This window comes from Sinohyriopsis cumingii, chromosome 14 (assembly GCF_028554795.1).
Source record: "Sinohyriopsis cumingii isolate HCF-2022 chromosome 14, ASM2855479v2, whole genome shotgun sequence".
Classification (NCBI taxonomy): domain Eukaryota; kingdom Metazoa; phylum Mollusca; class Bivalvia; order Unionida; family Unionidae; genus Sinohyriopsis; species Sinohyriopsis cumingii.
The window spans coordinates 111463197-111482734 of record NC_142974.1 but is presented as its reverse complement, the minus strand read 5'-3'; the positions used below and the strand labels follow the sequence as shown (position 1 = coordinate 111482734).

At 34.0% G+C, this 19538-nt stretch overlaps 1 protein-coding gene across 1 annotated transcript in view; it reads left to right on the top strand.

The window, feature by feature from the left end:
• Window positions 1-19538, top strand: part of LOC149784604 (protein unc-45 homolog B-like) — a 68775-nt gene that overhangs the window by 36620 nt on the left and 12617 nt on the right. The window contains exons 12-18 of the mRNA XM_089932657.1: window positions 84-178; window positions 3110-3251; window positions 4884-5024; window positions 7995-8110; window positions 9372-9438; window positions 12543-12659; window positions 15822-15937. Of these exons, the coding sequence (XP_089788783.1) occupies window positions 84-178; window positions 3110-3251; window positions 4884-5024; window positions 7995-8110; window positions 9372-9438; window positions 12543-12659; window positions 15822-15937 (794 nt within the window). The remainder of the gene's footprint in view (window positions 1-83; window positions 179-3109; window positions 3252-4883; window positions 5025-7994; window positions 8111-9371; window positions 9439-12542; window positions 12660-15821; window positions 15938-19538) is intronic.

Sequence of the window (19538 nt, the reverse complement as noted above, 5' to 3'; positions counted from 1 at the left end):
TTACTTCATTTTCCCAGGAATGATTGACCAGTGTAAGCTAGTACTTAAGCCTCTGATTTTTGACAAGGAATTCTTTTTTATAGGGGCTGTGTAAACTTGGGTCATATGGAGGATCAGATGCCAGTATAAGGCCAATGGCTGAAGGATCTACTGTGTCTCTGGCTAAAGCTTGTCGAAAGTAAGGTTTATAAACAGATTACTTGCCTTCATTAGAATAGATCATTATATTGATAATCTAACAGCTGTTTACCCAGCAATTGTTTTTAAAAAAGGAATGATTTATTGCTCATCATTTATAGTCTTAATAGTAATTAATATGTGATTCTTACATATGCCAGTATTGTCGTGCTCCAGTATAGGGAATAAATCAACAACAACAATACCCTCTTTGACTTGCTGTTGAATGCAGTGTATGAACAGTCTTGTGAATCATGTTGTTCCTGATTATGACTGAGTTTTGTACATACTATGGTCATCATCAGTTTTTATTTAGTTGGAGCTTGATACAGTTGTTGTGGGCTTAACACCATTTTTCAGCACACGATTGGTTATACATGCCTGCCAGTATAACTGGTGGAGGAGGAATCCAGGAAAACCCTGGTAAGAACCACTGACCCACAAGAAGCTACTGGCAAGCTTTACTGCATACCCATATTGGCCGAACCCTAGAATTGAACCCACAGGGACAGAGGTGAGATGGTAGAGGTCAGTAATGGCAAGCCCTTAGACAATTTAGCCATCCAGGGCCTGACAGCATATTTTGTATACATCTACTTTTCAGTGGATCACTGAAACTATCATGTCATGACCATGACATGACAATGTGCATAAAGTGGTCCCATTCTTGTAAGGTACCTCTCCTCACCAGCGGCCACTCATTTTATATGGTCCGAATGGCTTGGCAACAGTGAGTGTGTGTTCAGGAGTACCACTCTATGACATCCAACGATCCACCATGATGGTATGCATTATAATAGTGCAAAAAATGTCAAATTTTCCTGGTCATGTAGTAGAGATTACAGATTGAATGTCATAGGTATCTGTTGATTTCTGAATTCAGCACATTGACATTTGTCTCAACATGCTGATAAAATATCTAATTTTAATTGTTACAAAGAGGTCTGTAATCTGATTACCATTGCTACAGTGTGCTTGATACATGTAAGATTTTGTCATGTTGATAACGTACTGGTCATTATTATTATTGATAATTATAAAGATGACAAAAGCTAATCAGTGATAAACACCATTCTTTTCTACTCGGGTCAGCATAATATCCAGTTGTCTTAAAGTAGTTGTTGATTCTTTCACATATTGGGAAGGGATTAGAAAGGGTTTCAGATTAAAACCAGTCAATCATGCTTACTAACTTATAAATACTGAACTTTTCATGTATTAACTGCAAATTACTAATTAAGGAATACGTTATTCAAAGACGCAGAATGTTGACATGTTTTGAAAGGGAAAGGGAAAGTAATTTAACTAAATGAAATTATAGTGATTCCTTTGAGAAATATGATGTCAGAAATGTTAAGATAAACATGTCTTTCATACATTCCACAAAAGTGGGAAAATGTAATGGACAGCACCATTTGTACCCTGATTTTATGGACAAGCTGTTTTTGCACACCACTGATGAATATTGGAATTATTTTAAATAATTATTCTATAAAAAAAACAATGATGCAAATATTAATACAAGTTTCAGTGCATTGATCTTTATGTTTACCACAAGTTTTGTCACACTGATTCACATCATTTGTACAAGTTTCATTGCTTTGATCCATATCATAAACACAAGTTTCATCACATTGATCCATAACATTAACACAAGTTTCACCAGATTGATCCATAACATTAACACAAGTTTCAATGCATTGATCCATAACATTAACACAAGTTTCATCACATTGATCCATAATATCAGTTCAAGTTTCATCACATTGATCGATATCATTAATACAAGTTTCATTGCTTTGATCTATAACATTAACACAAGTTTCATCACATTGATCCATAACATTAACACAAGTTTCATCACATTGATCGATATCATTAATACAAGTTTCATTGCTTTGATCCATAACATTAACACAATTTTCAATGCATTGATCCATAACATTAACACAAGTTTCATCACATTGATCCATAATATCAGTTCAAGTTTCATCACATTGATCCATAACATTAACACAAGTTTCATCACATTGATCGATATCATTAATACAAGTTTCATTGCTTTGATCCATAACATTAATTCAAGTTTTATTGCATTGATCCATAACATCAATTCAAGTTTCATCATGTTGATCCATGACATCAATTCAAGTTTCATCACATTGATCCATAACATTAATTCAAGTTTTGTTGCATTTATCCATAACATCAATTCAAGTTTCATCAAAATGATCCATAACATCAATTCAAGTTTCATCACATTGATCCATATCATAAACACAAGTTTCATCACATTGATCCATATCAATAACACAAGTTTCATTACATTGATCCATAACATCAGTTCAAGTTTCATCACATTGATCCATATCATTAACACAAGTTTCATCACATTGGTCCATAACATCAATTCAAGTTTCATCACGTTGATCCATATCATTAATTCAAGTTTCATCACATTAGTCGATAACATTAATATGTCTTTCATAACATTGATTCCATAACAGGAGCTCCAGGTGGTATAATGGTTTAAAATTCTCACCTTTACTGATCACTGCCATCTTCCCTCTGTCCATGTGGGTTCAAAGTCGCATGATCAGCCAGTGTGTGTTTGTGCAAAAGCTGTCATTAGCTTCGTTCTGGTCTGTGGTTCTTACTGGAAATTTCTTGGGTACTTCCTCCACCAATAATACTGGCCACCATTTATAGCCAATCTTCTGCTAAGATATGCTGTTAAACCCAAAACGACAACAATGACAACAACATTTCATTACATCAATACAAATTTCATCATATTGGTTCCATAACTTGCCTGTGATTTTTTTTCTTCTCAATTTAAATATTAAATGTTTATAGATTAATTATAATGTTTCTTACTCTATATGTAATTATTCTCAAATTTATGTTTGATGTTTATTCATCATCCATTTAGGTTTCTGAAAAGTCCCAACAAGGAAGCTGACTTAAAACAGTGGGGGACAGAAGGGTTAGCATACTTGAGCCTTGATGCAGATGTTAAAGAAGATCTTATTACAGATGAAGAAGCACTAAAATCTCTTATCTTTGTAGCAATGGTATGTATTTACCTTGTATTTGTAGCAGTGGTATGTATTTACCTTGTCTTTGTAGCAGTGGTATGTATTTACCTTGTCTTTGTAGCAATGGTATGTATTTATCTTGTATTTGTAGCAGTGGTATGTATTTATCTTGTCTTTGTGGTAGTGATATGAATTTATCTTGTCTTTGTAGCAATGGTATGCATTTCTCTTTGTAGCAATGGTATGTATTTCTCTTGTCTTTGTAGCAATGGTATGTATTTCTCTTGTCTTTGTGGCAGTGATGTGAATTTCTCTTGTCTTTGTAGCAATAGTATGATTTTCTCTTGTCTTTATAGCAGTGGTATGTATTTGTTTTATCTTTGTAGCAGTGGTATGTATTTCTCTTGTCTTTGGGTATGTGTATGTGTGATTTGGATTTTTAACGCACCTTTAACAATATTTCAGTCATATCACTATGATGTCTGCAGTGGGGCAGTTTACAGTGATGTCTAGCACTGGGGCATCATGCCGCAGACATGTAGCATGATGTCCAAACCAGTCACATTATCCTGACACCAGGCTGACCAGTCCTAACGCTAACCTTGTAATGTTGAGCGAAAAGCGAGGCAGCTGTTAGTACCATTTTTATAAGTCTTTGGTATGACTCAGCCGGGGATCGAACCCACAACCTTATGCATCTGAGGTGGATGCTCTAACCACATGGCCACCAGAGTGGTCTCTTGTCTTTGTGACAGTGGTATGTTCTAATGTTGTCTTTCTGGCAATGATACGTATTTCTTTTGTCTTTGTAGCAATGAAATGTATTTCTCTACAAGATTAGTGTGTGTATTTCCCTTTGGCATTGTTTTGTATTTTCTTCATGGCTTTGGTATGCATTTTGGCTTCTTATTGATAGAGATCCTTTCAGTCATGGCATAAAAAGTCATAAATGCACATGAAGTGCATTGTACAAAATGTCAGTTGCATGAAAAACAAATGCAAATAAAATTCCACTCATGGAATGAGTTTTTGATGCCTTATCAATTGTCAGACTTACAAAAATGATACTAACAGCTGCCTCACTAGGCACTCAGCATTAAGAGGTTTGTGTTAGGACTGGTTGGCCTGGTGTCAGGAGACTGTGTCTGGGTGGGACATCATGCTACATGTGTGTGGCATGATGCCTCAGTGCTAGACATTACCATAAACTGTCACTGCAGACATCGTAGTGATATGACTGAAATTTTTTTAAAGCTATGTTATAAATCCTAATTACACACACAGACACACCCTATCATTTGTCAAAGCATATATGAGACATGGGGATCGCTTTCTTCATTGGTATGATCTACATAGACTTAGGTGTCAGTGTCAAAGTTTTTCATATAGCTCAGTTTCTTTGACACTATTGCATGTATATTCATGAAAAATGATTAATGTATTCATCTTCGGACACTCCTGAATCTAGTTGAGTGTATTGAATGCTGCTATTCACCATAAGTAAGTGTAGGTCACCATGACCTATTTTTCTTGCTGTAGCAATGTTGGAAAGTCTCTAATTGATGCCATCATGGAGCAGGTGAGAAATAACACTCTGCATGATATCTAATGAATATCTATGTTAAATCACCCATGTTTGTAACACAGAACATTCTAATTTTGTTCCAGAATCCTACCAAAAGCACAGTGTATGCCACTGCTACGGTATTTGTGAACCTCACCAATAGTTATGATAAGCAGGAGTTAGTTCCAGAAATGGTGGAGCTGGCAAAATTTACCAAACAACATGTCCCTGAAGAACATGAAAAGGTTATAATTTAGAATAATGATGTTTCAGTTTTTGATGCTTTATCATAAATATTCGAGTGCCATAGTATTATTGGTGTTTGTTTGTTCCATCTTTTTGGCCATCACACTCTCTATCACCATCCATTTTGAAAGAGCTTTTGGTATACTGCTATACCTTACTTATGTCTGCCTACCTGTCAATCCATCCATCATCAGGTCTCATAAGCCATGAAACTTTGTGGTTACTATGACTTATGGTAACCATATGCAGGGGGTGTTTTCTTAGGGCTTTGAGCCTTGTGGGGTGAGTACATGAATGTTACATTGTTACATGTACAAAAATTTCATATGTAATATTTTCAAACATTTTAAAAAGAATTCAAACTGGAACCATAACTTAGAAGACACATATGAAACAGAATTTTCATGATGACCCCTGGGTCACAATATGGTGGTGGGTTGAGTACAGAATTAAGAATATACAGTTAAAACCATGGGGATTATTGATGAAAACCCATTGCAATTGCTGTTGCAGGGCAAAACTCACTTATTTCGACTGCAAGAACAAACTTAAAGACATAATGTTTCCTACCTTAAATATTTTCAGCATGTTTTTAATGTTTTCTAATTTCATGGTGTTTGTTTTTGTAATCATATCAGTATATGTTTTTTTTATCTTATAGGTGTTGTTCAATGTTGTAAAGCGCTTAGAGATTCTAAAGATTAGGTTCTATACAAAGTCCTCATTAATATTATATTGTTATATGTATTTCATAAAGATATATGTTTACAATTATTATTATTATTATTATTATACAATTATTCGTTATGCATCAGTCCAAAAACTTATACCTTGCATTCTTACGGCACACATTTTGGTCTGAAGTGATCTTTATGAGGAAAATTCAGACTGGGGATGTGTGACCAGTTATCCTATTTATATGATGGGTTTTGAATGATGAACAATAGAGATGCATGATAATGCCATTACTATTGCACAGCTGTGAATTCAGCATGTGCTTTGGAATGCTGATTTTCGTTCATTTTGTTGAGTTATTTTATTCATGAATTACACTGTTCCCACAGTAGTGGGAAATTAGGGAAAAGGTTAGAAGAGATTATAGAAAAGTTCTCCATTCAGAAAAATCCATTAATTTTCCAAATATTGTTCAAAATTTGGGAAAAACTTGGAATATTCAGTTGCCATTCGGTCAGAGAAAAACAAAAATGATAATTGAATTACAGGTAAAACCCATTATGATGTGATTATGCTTATAATGTGATGGCAGCATGGTTCCCATTTTTTAATTTAAGGTGACCTCTTTTTAACATCCTGAATACATGCTTTTGGAAAAGCCAACCATTTGTATCCCTTGCAAATTTTTAATCCTAGCACTGTGTTTAATGTTGCCTTAACTTCACCATGCACCGTTTCCACCATATTGGCATGTATAAATTCCAAAACTGAAGTGTATTTGATATCTGATGAAACCCAGCAAACAAAACAAGTGATATTTGATCAAGAGGTTTGTTAAAACTGATGACATTGAAATTTTAATGCATATTTTCTAGGGTGAAAATAATAACAAATTTTTTTAACGCATCCTGCTTAAATTGCGATGTTATTCTTTGGACCCCAAGCATAGCATTATAATTGGTTTTACCTGTATTATGGAACTGATCACAAGTTAAACTGATTGAGTTCTGACTGGAATTTTCACAGGTTGGGAAACTTCTTAGTTGAGGTACAGTTGCTGTATGGAGAATTAGCCAATCCAAGCAATCAGTCTGTTGGATTGGTTAAGTAGACTAATTACACTATAGACAGCTCCGTATATAGTTTTAAGAAGGTGTGAAGACATCATTTACAAAAAATAATGGCCTCTGGTTGCCATACTACTGACTTTTGTTTGCATTGGATAATATTTTACAACTTTATTGCATTTCAGCCAAATTTAGCATGGAGCCTTATATGGCTGAGACCTTGAATAAGTTTAATAGCAAGTGTTCCACATGATTATTTAAAAGAGTTACAGCCATTAGTTTTCCATTGTCCTGACTTTGCATTCAGCTGTATAACATTATATATATATATATATATATATATATAATTTAGGCCTAAGTTGTTATGCACCTGATATTGAATAAGTTGAATTTCCAGCATTCCATATCATCAGTTGGAAGAGTTATTGCCCTTTGGTGACTTTGGTTTTCCAGCTGAGGTTATTATGTTTAATGTCCTTCTGAATCTATTTCAAGTGGGTTGGGCCAGTTACAAGGGGCTGGGCCAGTTACAAGTGGGTTGGACCAGTTACAAGGGGCTGGGCCAGTTACAAGTTGGTTGGGCCAGTTACAAGTGGTTTGGCCAGTTACAAGTGGTTTGGCTGGGCCAGTTACAAGTTGGTTTGGCCAGTTACAAGTTGGTTGCACCAGTTACAAGTGGTTTGGCCAGTTACAAGGGGCTAGTCCAGTTACAAGGGGCTGGGTCAGTTACAAGTTGGTTGGGCCAGTTACAAGGGGCTGGGTCAGTTACAAGTTGGTTGGGCCAGTTACAAGTGGTTTGGCCAGTTACAAGTTGGTTGGGCCAGTTACAAGCGGGCTGGGCCAGCTACAAGTGGGTTGGGCCATTTACAAGCGGATGGGGCCATTTGGAATGGGCTCATCACTACTAGCTATAGTTCTGATATTCTTATTTCTTGTACATACAGTTTAATATTGTTTGTCATCCTCAAGGAAATGTTCTGCCCTTAGGACTTTTTAAAATCTTTTCTAAAGTCACTTGTAAATTGTTTATTTTTCATACAAGCTGTAGAGCCATTGCATTATTTAAATTCTCTATTAGTTTGGCCTTTTGTACATGCATAATTTTGTATGGTATTTTCAGCAACCATTTTAGTTCAGATATTCAGAAGTGAAATCTCATATTAGGATAATGAGCTCATTATCACATGTCATGCAACTCATTTTTACCATTTTGTTTCTTATGTGCAGGACAAACCAGATTATGTGAAGAAGCGTGTTCACAAGCTTGCTGCAACTGGAGTTGTTAATGCATTAGTGGCCCTTAGCAACACTGAGAGTGGAAACAGCAGAGAACTAGTGTCTAGGTAAATTAGTGTTTACCAGCTGAATTACAAAATCAGTCTTTTGGATCAAATAGTTACATAAGTGATAAGAACAAATTGTAACATGAAAGCTAAGATTTCAACAACCCTTTTGCCAGTATTCTCTTTCAGTAAGTATACCTATGTTCTCTCCTGCTAGCACCAGCAGACTTGAGTGACACTCATGCTAACACCATTTGTTTATGTCTTGGATGAAACTTGTGCTAACACCATTAGTTGATATCGGGATAAAACATTTGCTAACACCATTAGTTGATATCCAGATAAAACTTGTGCTAATAATATTAGTTGATATCGGAATAAAACTTGTGCTAATACTGTTAGATGATATCAGGATAAAACTTGTGTTAATGCCATTAGTTTATATCTTGGATGAAACCCTGGAGAGTACCCAGCTCTTATTGGTAGCATCAATTAAACTAGAGTTTTAAATCACAAAGTTGATATTGCTGATTTTAAACCATGTCCTAGCTGTCAGTTTGCTGCTTGATTTTTTTTTAAATTATGTTTTTTTAAAATATACAAATTACCAAATTAATGTAATAATGTAATCCAAATTAATGTTATTAGATTGTCCACATAATGTTTTAATGTAATAATGTAATCCAGATTAATGTTATAATGTAATAATGTAACCCAAATTAATTTTATAATGTAATCCAAATTAACATTATAATCTAATAATGTAATCCAAACTAATGTTATAATGTAATCCAAATTAATGTTATAATGTATTTCACATAATATTTTAATGTATAATGTAGTCCAAATTAATTTAATAATTCAAATTAATGTTATAATGTAATCCAAATTAATGTAATAATGTAATCCAAATTAATGTTTTAATGTGATAATGTAGTCCAATTTAATGTTATACTATAATCCAAGCTAAGGTTGTAGTGTAATCAGCTGTATAACATTATATAAATATCTGATAATCTAGTCCAAATTAAGGTTATAATGTAATTCAAATACTTGCTATAATGTAGTTCACATAGTGTTATAATGTATAATATGGTCCAAAATAATGTAATAATGTAATCCATATTTTTAAATTATTTACATGAAATAAACTATTTTCGATACAGGTTCTCTTCTTAGATCATGTTGCTGTTTTACTTTTCTGTCTTCTTGGAATCTAACACTGCAGATTTACATGGTATAGAAGCCAGTTGACAGCTTTCTATGATAGGACACCGCTACATATAGACCAACTTTTATACACATTTATTCTGATTTGCAGAGTGTTTTTGACATTGGCTGTAGAGGAAGATCTCCGAGGGCTTATTGTTCAACAAGGAGGAGTTAAGGTAACAAGGACTACATCATAGTATTGTTATTAAGGTTACATTTTATTTTTGTTTGACTTTTGTCTAACACATAAGGTGCAGATAATGCATTTTCAGTCAAGGTTTCACTATTCAGCATTAGCAAACACCTAAATGACAATAAATCTATACCTGTACTCTATCGATGACATTATTTGCCATCAATTGATAGTTACTTTACTTTTTCTGAAGCAAAATTTTCTTTTATTTTGAAACTTTGTATGAATTGAATCAGTTGTTTTAAAAACTTTGTTGGTTTCAATCAAAGACATATTTTTTTCTTCAAAGACATAGTAGCAGCCACCAGCTACCAAGATACACTGTGACCCAGCTTTAACTTAAATTTGTTGGGGTTCATAGAACCTGACCATGTTTTGTAACCAACCATGTTACAACCAACCAGACAACTGAAGAAAATGATGCATATACTAAATGAATAGCTGGCTGGGGGATTATAACAAAATGGGGTGCAAAGATATGCTTCACTTGCACAGTTTCCATCTAAAATTACAGTATATTATATGAGAAATACATATGTGGTAACTATCAAGATTGCATATATAAAATTTTGAATGTTTAGCATGAATAGAGATGTATTTCCATAAAAATATACACACAGATTTAAAATATTAAATTATTTTGTCACATTTTGTGTCAGAATTTAGTAGGCTAAAATGAAGCAAAATTATTTAATGACAGATGAAGCTTATTTACAGTTTATTTAGTACATCCCATGGTCAGTAAACAGTGTCTACATAAATTCACACTGCTAAAATTTTCTTCTCTGCAAATAATAATTTGTTTTAAAATATTTTTAACAAAATTGTTTTCTGCTTTCTGTTACTTGTCATGTTTGCTCTTGGCTGAGTCAATCATAATTGTGATTGTTTAACATTTAATTCTATCCAGAGCTTCAATTTTCTCTTGAGCAGTAAAAGCTTTTGGTTCTGTGTGCCATTATCCATTGTACATGTCCTCTAATTAACACTTAGAATTGTTTGTTGGAATGACTACATCAAGAATAAGTGTCACTCAACATGTGGTCATTATTATAAGGAATTGATGACATTATTAAGAAATCAACTGCTTGCATATAACAACACCTCCAAGCCATGTGCACATGTTGTTGACCGCTCCACTGGCCTAGTGGTTAGATCATCTGCCTTGGATGTGGTAGGTTGTGGGTATGATCCCCGGCCAAGTTATACCAAAGACTTACTAAAATGATACTAACAGCTGCCTCGCTAGGCGCTCAGTGTTAAGAGGTTAGTGTTAGGACTGGTTGGCCTGGTGTCAGGATAATGTCTGCTGCATGATGCCGCAGTGCTAGACATCATTATAAACTGCCACACTGCAGACATCGTAGCAATTTGAACAAATTTATTTTAAAGCTACGTTAAAAATCCAAACCACACATGCACATGTTAGTGGCTTTCATTTTTTAGTGTATGATAAATCGTTGCCCCAAGTTGAACAAGGTTTAGCTCAGCAGTTGACATTGATGATTAACAATGTACTTAATTAATTTATAAGTTCAGATGAGAATCTTGTAATAACCATTGCATTGTTTTGTTTTTGGATGTGTATGCATTTTAAAAAACAAACTTATGTCTGATATTGTTTGAGGAACCATTGTGTACACAATGCATTGAATGCACACAAAAAAAATGACTTAATCATTCTATTTTTGCTGGATCAGTAATAATAAGATTAACACTTATGAGCTGACATTTTCAACAATAAACTAAGATCAGTGTTCTCAAAAGGTTCAGCCATTGTTTCAGATAATTGTGTTTCCAATGGCATAAAACTTCATGAGATTGGGACCGTTCTGGTGGCCTAGTGGTTGGAACATCTGACTTGGTTGTTCGTTCGAACCCTGGCTAAGTCATACCAAAGACTTATAAAAATATAATAGCTGCCTCGCTAAGTGCACAGCATTAAGAGTTTAGTGTTAGGACTGGTCGGCCTGGTATCAGAATAATGTGACTGGGTGGTAAACGATGCTACATGTCTGTGGCATGATGCCCCGATGCTAGCCATCACTATAACCTGCCACACTGCAAACATTGTAGTGAGAAGACTGAACCTTTTTTTAAAGCTACATTAAAAGTCCAAAACACACACATTCATGATATTTGTGAAATTTGAAAAAATTGGGAGTCACACTACAGTTGTTTTATTGTCAAATTGATATATGATCTCTTGCCAAAATAATAATTAACTTTTTACATGCTATTTGTCATCCTTTTAAGAAGAAAAAAATGTTTTTTATGTGTATGAGAAAAATACATGTATATAAAATTTCATGAGATGTGCCAAAGTCATGTTTTATCTGAATTTGTGTTATAACAGACCATGCTGTAGTGGGATCACAGTGTATATGGAACCTTTCAGGGATGAAATTTGTCTTTTAACTCACAAAGATAATCATATTTTTAGGTGAAGGTGATTTTAGTTCCATAAAGAAGTGCCTGGGTTTGAAATTTGTTGTAGAAGCATGATTGGCCAATTTTCTTACAATATTCAGCATTTGTTCATGAAAGATTGTCAAGACAGATTTGATCTAAATTTAGAAGCAGTTCTCTCCATCAAGCTGCTTGTGTCTCATCTGACTTGGAAAATAGCAAATTTTAGCATGATATGAAAATTCAGTATTCAGAAAAGGAGGCATATATAGTATAATTTCACTATTAGTTTGCAGATAATATTTTCAGGACCTTAATAATAAACTTCATTTTAAGCTAATTGAGTCAAGTTTTAGTGATTTTGAAATTATTGTTCACATTCTTTGTTAAACATGGTATATAAATGAGACTAGATTGTAAACAATTTTTTTTATCATGATACATTTTTCATTTGAAAGATTTGTTTACAAAAACACATACCTCATCATAATTAAATTTCAGTTTCTTCATAATTTCATAGTTTGATAAGTTTATTAATATAGTGATTTGCAAGATCATATATTGATTTTGCATTGTCAAGAAATTTTTGCAGAATTTAAAATAATTTTATAAAAAATATTAATTAGTTTTGTTTGAGAGGTCTGTTTTGTAGTTTTCATTGTATTTTTTTTTTACCAGGTTCTTTTAAGTCTCGCACTTGACAAGAACACAGATAATGGGAAGCATATAGCAGCACAGGCGTTGGCTAAGATTGCAATCACCTTAGATCCAAACCTTGCCTTTCCAGGACAGAGAGTAAGTTCTAATAGAGCTGCCATAGCTCCGAAAATTGCCAATATTTTATAATACAGTTGCCCAATATTTTAATGCCACTATAATGTTTATATACAGTCATGGATTACATTTACTAAATCCTTTCACACTTACATTTACATCTGGATGCCCAGATATAATTTCAGTGCAAGCTATTTCTGACACCTATCATATTTCAGTAAAAGTACTTTTCATTACCTCTGCCATATTTTCACACAAGCTGTTTGGATGACCCTGATAAACACTGTTCATGTCACCTGATTAATTTATTTTGTCTTGTAAAACATGTATGACAGACCTGCCAACCCTTACAATTTTGCCGTACGTCTTGCAAAAATAACCCTTTAAATAAGATGCATGCTATGTAGAAAAGTGTTAATTTAAACATTGTTGAATATTTCATTTATACTGCATTTACTTCCTACATGATTTCACATTATTTAGGATATCAAGTTTTCTTCATTGTCAGTATAAATCAATAATTACATAAATTTGCATTATTTATTATGTTTTTGTTGTTCTGTATACAGCTGTGTTGTTGTGCCAATGAATTTAAGGCACTCAACTTTTATGGCTTTCAAAAATGGCATTAACATGGGAAGCACTGTACCCAGAGATGAAGATTTTCAGCTTGAAAGCCTCCATTATGATTACATAATCACAGATCAAATCACTCTTAGAACAATGTACAAAGACAAGTAGGAGTTAGCTAGCTGCCCACTCATTACCCTAAAATTCAGTACTGTCCACTCATTACTCTGAATTTCAGTAGCTGCCCCACTCACTGCCCTAATTTCCAGTACTGTCCACTCATTACTCTGAAGCCCAGTAGCTGCCCAATCATTACCCTAAAATCCATTAGATGCCCACTCAGTACCCTAAATTCCATTAGTTGCCCACTCATCATTCTGAAGTCAAGTAGTTGCCCATTCATTACCCTAAAACTCATTAGATGCCCACTCATTACCCTAAATCCAGTAGCTGCACACTCAATACCCTAAATCCAGTCGCTGCCCATTCAATACCCTAAAACCCAGTAGCTGCCCACTCAATACCCTAAATCCAGTAGCTGCCCACTCAATACCCTAAATCCAGTAGCTGCCCACTCAATACCCTAAATCCAGTAGCTGCCTATTCATTACCCAAAAACCCATTATATGCTAACTCAATGCCCTAACATCCAGTAGCTACCAACTCATTATGATAAACTCCAGTAGCTACCCACTCAATACCCTAAGAAAACAGTAGATGCATACTCAATACACTAGAATCCAGTAGTTGCCCACTCATTGCCATAAATTCCAGTAATTGCCCACTCATTTCCCTAACATGCTATAACTGTTATCCATGAAATAGACACATGGAATTGATTAATTGAAAACTATGCAAAAATTAGTCTTTGATTTTGTATTCCATGACTGCATCAAGTTTTATTTGTCCCATATTTTTGACCTTTATATGGCTGTAAGTTTTTCTTGTTAAAAATCAGTTTTTTAGTAAAAGAATTAAATTAAAAATTCTTTGCAATTTTCTGTTTATAATGGGCACCAGTTCCATTCTTGAGAGTAAATTTATTGCATGGATATATAGATATAGAGTTCTACAACATGATGGATTCATTTGAAATCGAGGCTACCATGCCAGTGTTTAACCACCATATTGGATTGCGCAAACATTTGCCACTATAACTGTTTCTCATCTTCGTAATGTTCAACTTCTAAAAGCAAGCAGAAGATTCAGAATCTTCCACAGCAAAGAAAAGAAACCTTTACTGGAAGGACAACTGTCATTCTGTTTAGATTTGTGAAATCATCTAATGAAGAAGTAAACCTTGTGCTTTGCAAACTGTGTAATTGTGATTTTGCTATTGGGCATGAAGGCACTAATGACATAAAACAGCATGAGAAAGATAATAAACATCAGCTTGCTGCTTCATTATCAACAACTCAGCCTGAACGTGTGACGTTTATAAATGGCAGCAAGTCGGTTTACTTAATTTCTTTTGGTAATAAACCTTACTCAGTTACTAGTGTTGCTGGTGATTTATTTCATTCACTTCTTCCACACAGTAAAATTACAGATTATTACTTTTGTGCTAGAATGAAAACAGTTCAGTAAAAAAAAAAAATTGCACAGAATTCAGATCATCAATGAAAGATGGTACATTCAACTGATCTTGATTAAAAAAAACAAGGTGAAAAAGCTTATGTAAACAGCCTGTGCCTTAGTGTGTGTTGCATTCTTGCACCTTCTGAATCTGCACCTGAATGATAGAGTGCCTATTCAAAAGGTGTAAGAGTGCAACATATGCATCTTTGACATGAAATAATTAAGTAAATTACTTTACTGATGGTTGTAGATGTTGTAAATAGTTACATATGCATTAAAGTTTTAAAAATCAGTATTTGTTCCTGAAAATCAATATTTGTCTCATAAGTAGTCAGTTTTTCTGTACTATGGGTTTACAGCTATGTCTAAGAAGCTGGCCAGTACAGATTGTGGCATCTCACCTATGCCTGTATGGATTTGAGTCTCAAGCTCGTCCAGCGTGGATATGTCAGAAGGCTTGCCATTAGCTTCTTGTGGGGTTGGTGGTTCTTCCCAGATTTGACTGAGTTCTTCTTACACCAGATATACTGGCCGTCATAAATAGCGTTATCATGTGCTGAAAAATGACATTAAACCCCAAAAGCATCCAAAGCATCAACATCAAGGAATATTTCAAATTGTTGACAAATTCTTGCTAATACAAATGAGCAAAAGCCACTTGAGGTATATAGTAAAATTCAGTATCCATGTTCAAAGATGATATGGTTAGATTTACAATAATTGTTCATATTGTTCTAAAATGTTTGATTGTTATAGACTTGGATGGTATAACCTACAACCAGACAGTGTGGTCTACAACTGGGGCATAATTTTGGAGTATATTTTACAAGCACAAATCTACTTTATCATCAAGGGTCAGTGGTAGAGATTTTTGTCATGTGGTAAAAGTAAAATCTCAACCTAATTTGCAAAATATATTCAATTTATTAAACGTCAGTAATTATGTCTAATGACATTAAACTTGTGTCATGAATTTAAAATCTAATAAACACTCATCCACTATATACATGATTATGATTTTATCTGTTATTTCAGATATATGAAGTGGTACGTCCATTGTTACAGCTGCTGCACATAGAGAGAACAGGGCTGCAAAACTTTGAGTGCCTGCTGGCACTCACCAACCTGTCATCTATATCAGATTCTGTCAGGTAGGTTATACGATGTTAATTTTTTCTGTTTTTTTATTTCTTTTCTCATGATGCCACTTTTTTATACCCTCACTGTTTGCAGCATGTTCATCTTGATTTTGTCATATCCATTCATCTGTCCATATATCCATACAACTCAAGAAGGTATTTCACTAAAGCTACTTAAGAATTTTAAGTCCATAACAGCACATTTTTGGGGTTCTACTTGTCATAGATCAAAGGAGCTTATGGAATTATTGTTATCACTATACTTTCACTCTCCATGCATATCAGATTCTAGCTTTTAGTAGTGATAGTTGTCTAGAACATTAAAACTAGCATTCTGGATATTTGATGCCAGAGACTGTCAATAAGCACTGTTCTGTTGTTTATCTTCCCATGGATAACAGCCTGGGCCAGCTTATGCCCATGTTAAATGTTAAATAAAATCCCTTATCTCAAACCCTTACTAAGGGAGAGGGCAAGCAGTTATGTACTTTGTTAGGTAATGGTGTTTTTTTAAATTTTTTTATAGATATTTGCTTTATTTTACATAAAGTTGTAGGATCCTTACCTGGTGTTTGTGTGTCATTTGAAACCAAATATAACAATAACCTGTTGTCCATCATCCATTCAGCCATTAACACAACTTCTTCTTGGAATGCCATGGAACTTTATACAGCATTCATTCCAAGGTCTGGTGATGAAATGAAAATGAAAATGGTGATGCTTGACACCCATGATCAGCACCACTGGATATATTGATAATCTTTTTATTGTCACTTCTCTTGAAAATGGATGGTTGTATCAACATGGGATTTTCAATGATAGTTTCATTATGATGTATTGTTGGTCTTTAATAAAAATGGTGCTTATCTGACATCTAATATAGTCACCATTGCTGCCAACTTTAAAATCTTAATATTGCTGCCTCTCTTGAATGGAAAGTTATATTGATATAAGGTTTTCGCTAGAAGACTTCTTATTATATCCAGTTGTTCCTAAAGGAAAATAATACTAATCTGACACCCAATATGGCCAACACAATGGCCATCTTAAAAAAATCTTGCTACTCCAATTCCTAAATGGAAATTCATATTAATGTAGGGGTTTTGCCAGAAGACTTATTATGGTGTGTGGTAGTACAACTAAATAAAAATGATACCAATCTGACATCCAATAATGGCCACTACAACTGCTCTCTTGACAGTCTTGTTATCATTACTTTTCCTGAATGATGATCATATCCACATGTGGTTTCAGAAAGACTTATTATGATGTAGAGTTGGTTCTAAATGAAAATGGTGTTATCTTACATTCAGTATGACTGCCATGGTAGCCATGTTAACAGCAGTTAAAAAGAAAGAACTGTATTAACTTGGATTCCAGAAAATTTCTTAAGGCCAGTAGAGCATCAATCCATTCATGGAACTCTTCTTTAGACATTGTTGATCTTTTCTTAATTTGACTTTCTTTTTTATGAAAAGCTGGTTAGGATGATTAAGCAAATACCAGTTGAAGTTGACAAATGAAATTTTTAAAAGTACAAGTCATGCAAATCATGTAAGCATTCACCACCTATTTCAGTAATGGGTGTAGTTTTATAAAATTTAATTACACATACCTTTAAATGGCAATTATTCACTTTATTTTGATTTTCTTTGGAAGGTCATTATTTGCATGCCCTGAGAAACACATATTGCAAAAATTAATTTAATGGCAACCATCATTGTTAAAGTATGTGTGTATTTTTGGATGAGGTAAATTTTAAGGTGAGATTCAGTACAAACGAGATTGAATATTGTGTTCTGTGATATCAAAATATAAGCAGCACATGTTCTGAAAACAATTTGTGCTACCCTGTTGTTTGTTATGATGGACCCAAGGTCCTCTTTTCTTGACCCATTTTACTATCAGCTACCATTGTAAATGTCCATAGCAATAAATAATCAATGTTGGGAAGTTTTTTTGATGACATTTGAGATGCACAGCATTCATCAATCAGGATTGAATAGACTTTGGTTAAACTATGTTAGTATTAAATTTTAGAACAAAATCTAATATTTAATTTGAATAACTGCATATACATGGACCATTCAACATTTAATATTTGTACATATATGTTGATGACCTGACCTGATGTAATTTTTAGATTGTGATAACAGTTTTTAGAGATTTTACAATTTTTCAACATTTTGGCTTGGAGTTTTATGTCTGCAGTTGGGGACATGAGTTTTACAAAACAGATGTCATCTTTTCTGTAGGGAGCAAAATTCACAAGTGAGAATCAAACATCCAAATACAGCCTGCCTAATTGTGCTAAATTTGTTAGTTGCCCATTCTTTTTTGTAGTTTATTTTTAATATTGCATACTGTTGAGTCTTTAGCTTACCTGGCCGTAAGGTATGTTTTTGGATAGCATGCCCCTGGAACAAAGACGATATACCACATTAAAAATACATGTTGAACATTGTTTCAAATATCCATTTTCATTGGTTGAAGTACAAGTAATTTACCACTGATTGAAAATTGGTTCCACTTACATTGCCAGGTAGTATCTGCTAACATTAACAACTGCACATAAAAATTGACACCAAAGAAAGGTGTTGTATGTATTTGCAGTGCATGTAATGGAAACATGACTCAAAATCCATTTGCCTTAGGACAGAGAAAGATAGTTGTGAACTTAGGTATTGAGTTGTGTATTAACAGTATTTTTGTGAATTTTAGACACAGGTCTATGCTCTTTTGGTACTAATTTCAGAGATAGAACTATCATCTGATGTCACTAAGCAATTTCAGAGACAGATCAATGCTAAGTTGCTACTAATAAATTTCAGAGTCAGACCAATGCTCAGTAGGCACTAATGTATGTCAGAAATAAAACTATATTTGTTGGTACTGACAAATTTCATAAACAGGCTATGCTGTATTGCCAATAATGAATTGCAGAGACTTATGTTCTGTTGGCACTCTTGAATTTCATTGATAAACTATATCTTTTGCTACTGAAAAATTTCACTGGCAGGGCTATGCTTTTTTTTGGTGCTAATTAATTGCAGAGACAGGCCTAAGCTCTGTTGGCAGTAACAGTTGCTGTTATCACCAAAGCTGATCAAACATTAAAGTTACATTTTCATTAAAGGCAACAAATTTGGCATTTGAATAGTTTGATTCCACCCATGTTGTTAGCAGATTGTGACACTCATCCTCTGAAAGTCACAGATGGCAAACATAATAATTGATTTTTGAGGTTGTATTGCTGATACTGGTGACTCACTTCCTAAAGTACTTTACACAACTCAAATGATAGCAATAATTCAAGTAACAAGCACATACCTATCAACAACAAAACAATTAAGGAATTTGAGGATGGGAGGGGTGAATTTATAAGAAAAACAACAGGTAAATGAAATGTATAAGCTCCATTTTTATTACATCAAGTGCTGCAGAACAAAATGTATTTCCAGGTATCATAAACAATAAATTTGACAAAATCATGAATGCATTGTTATTTTTGCTCATTGTATTTTACAATAATATACATTGTATCCAAGTGACTTCCTGGATTGGCTTTCTGTCTATAATATCTGACCTGCTACATAACTATTCCTATTTATCC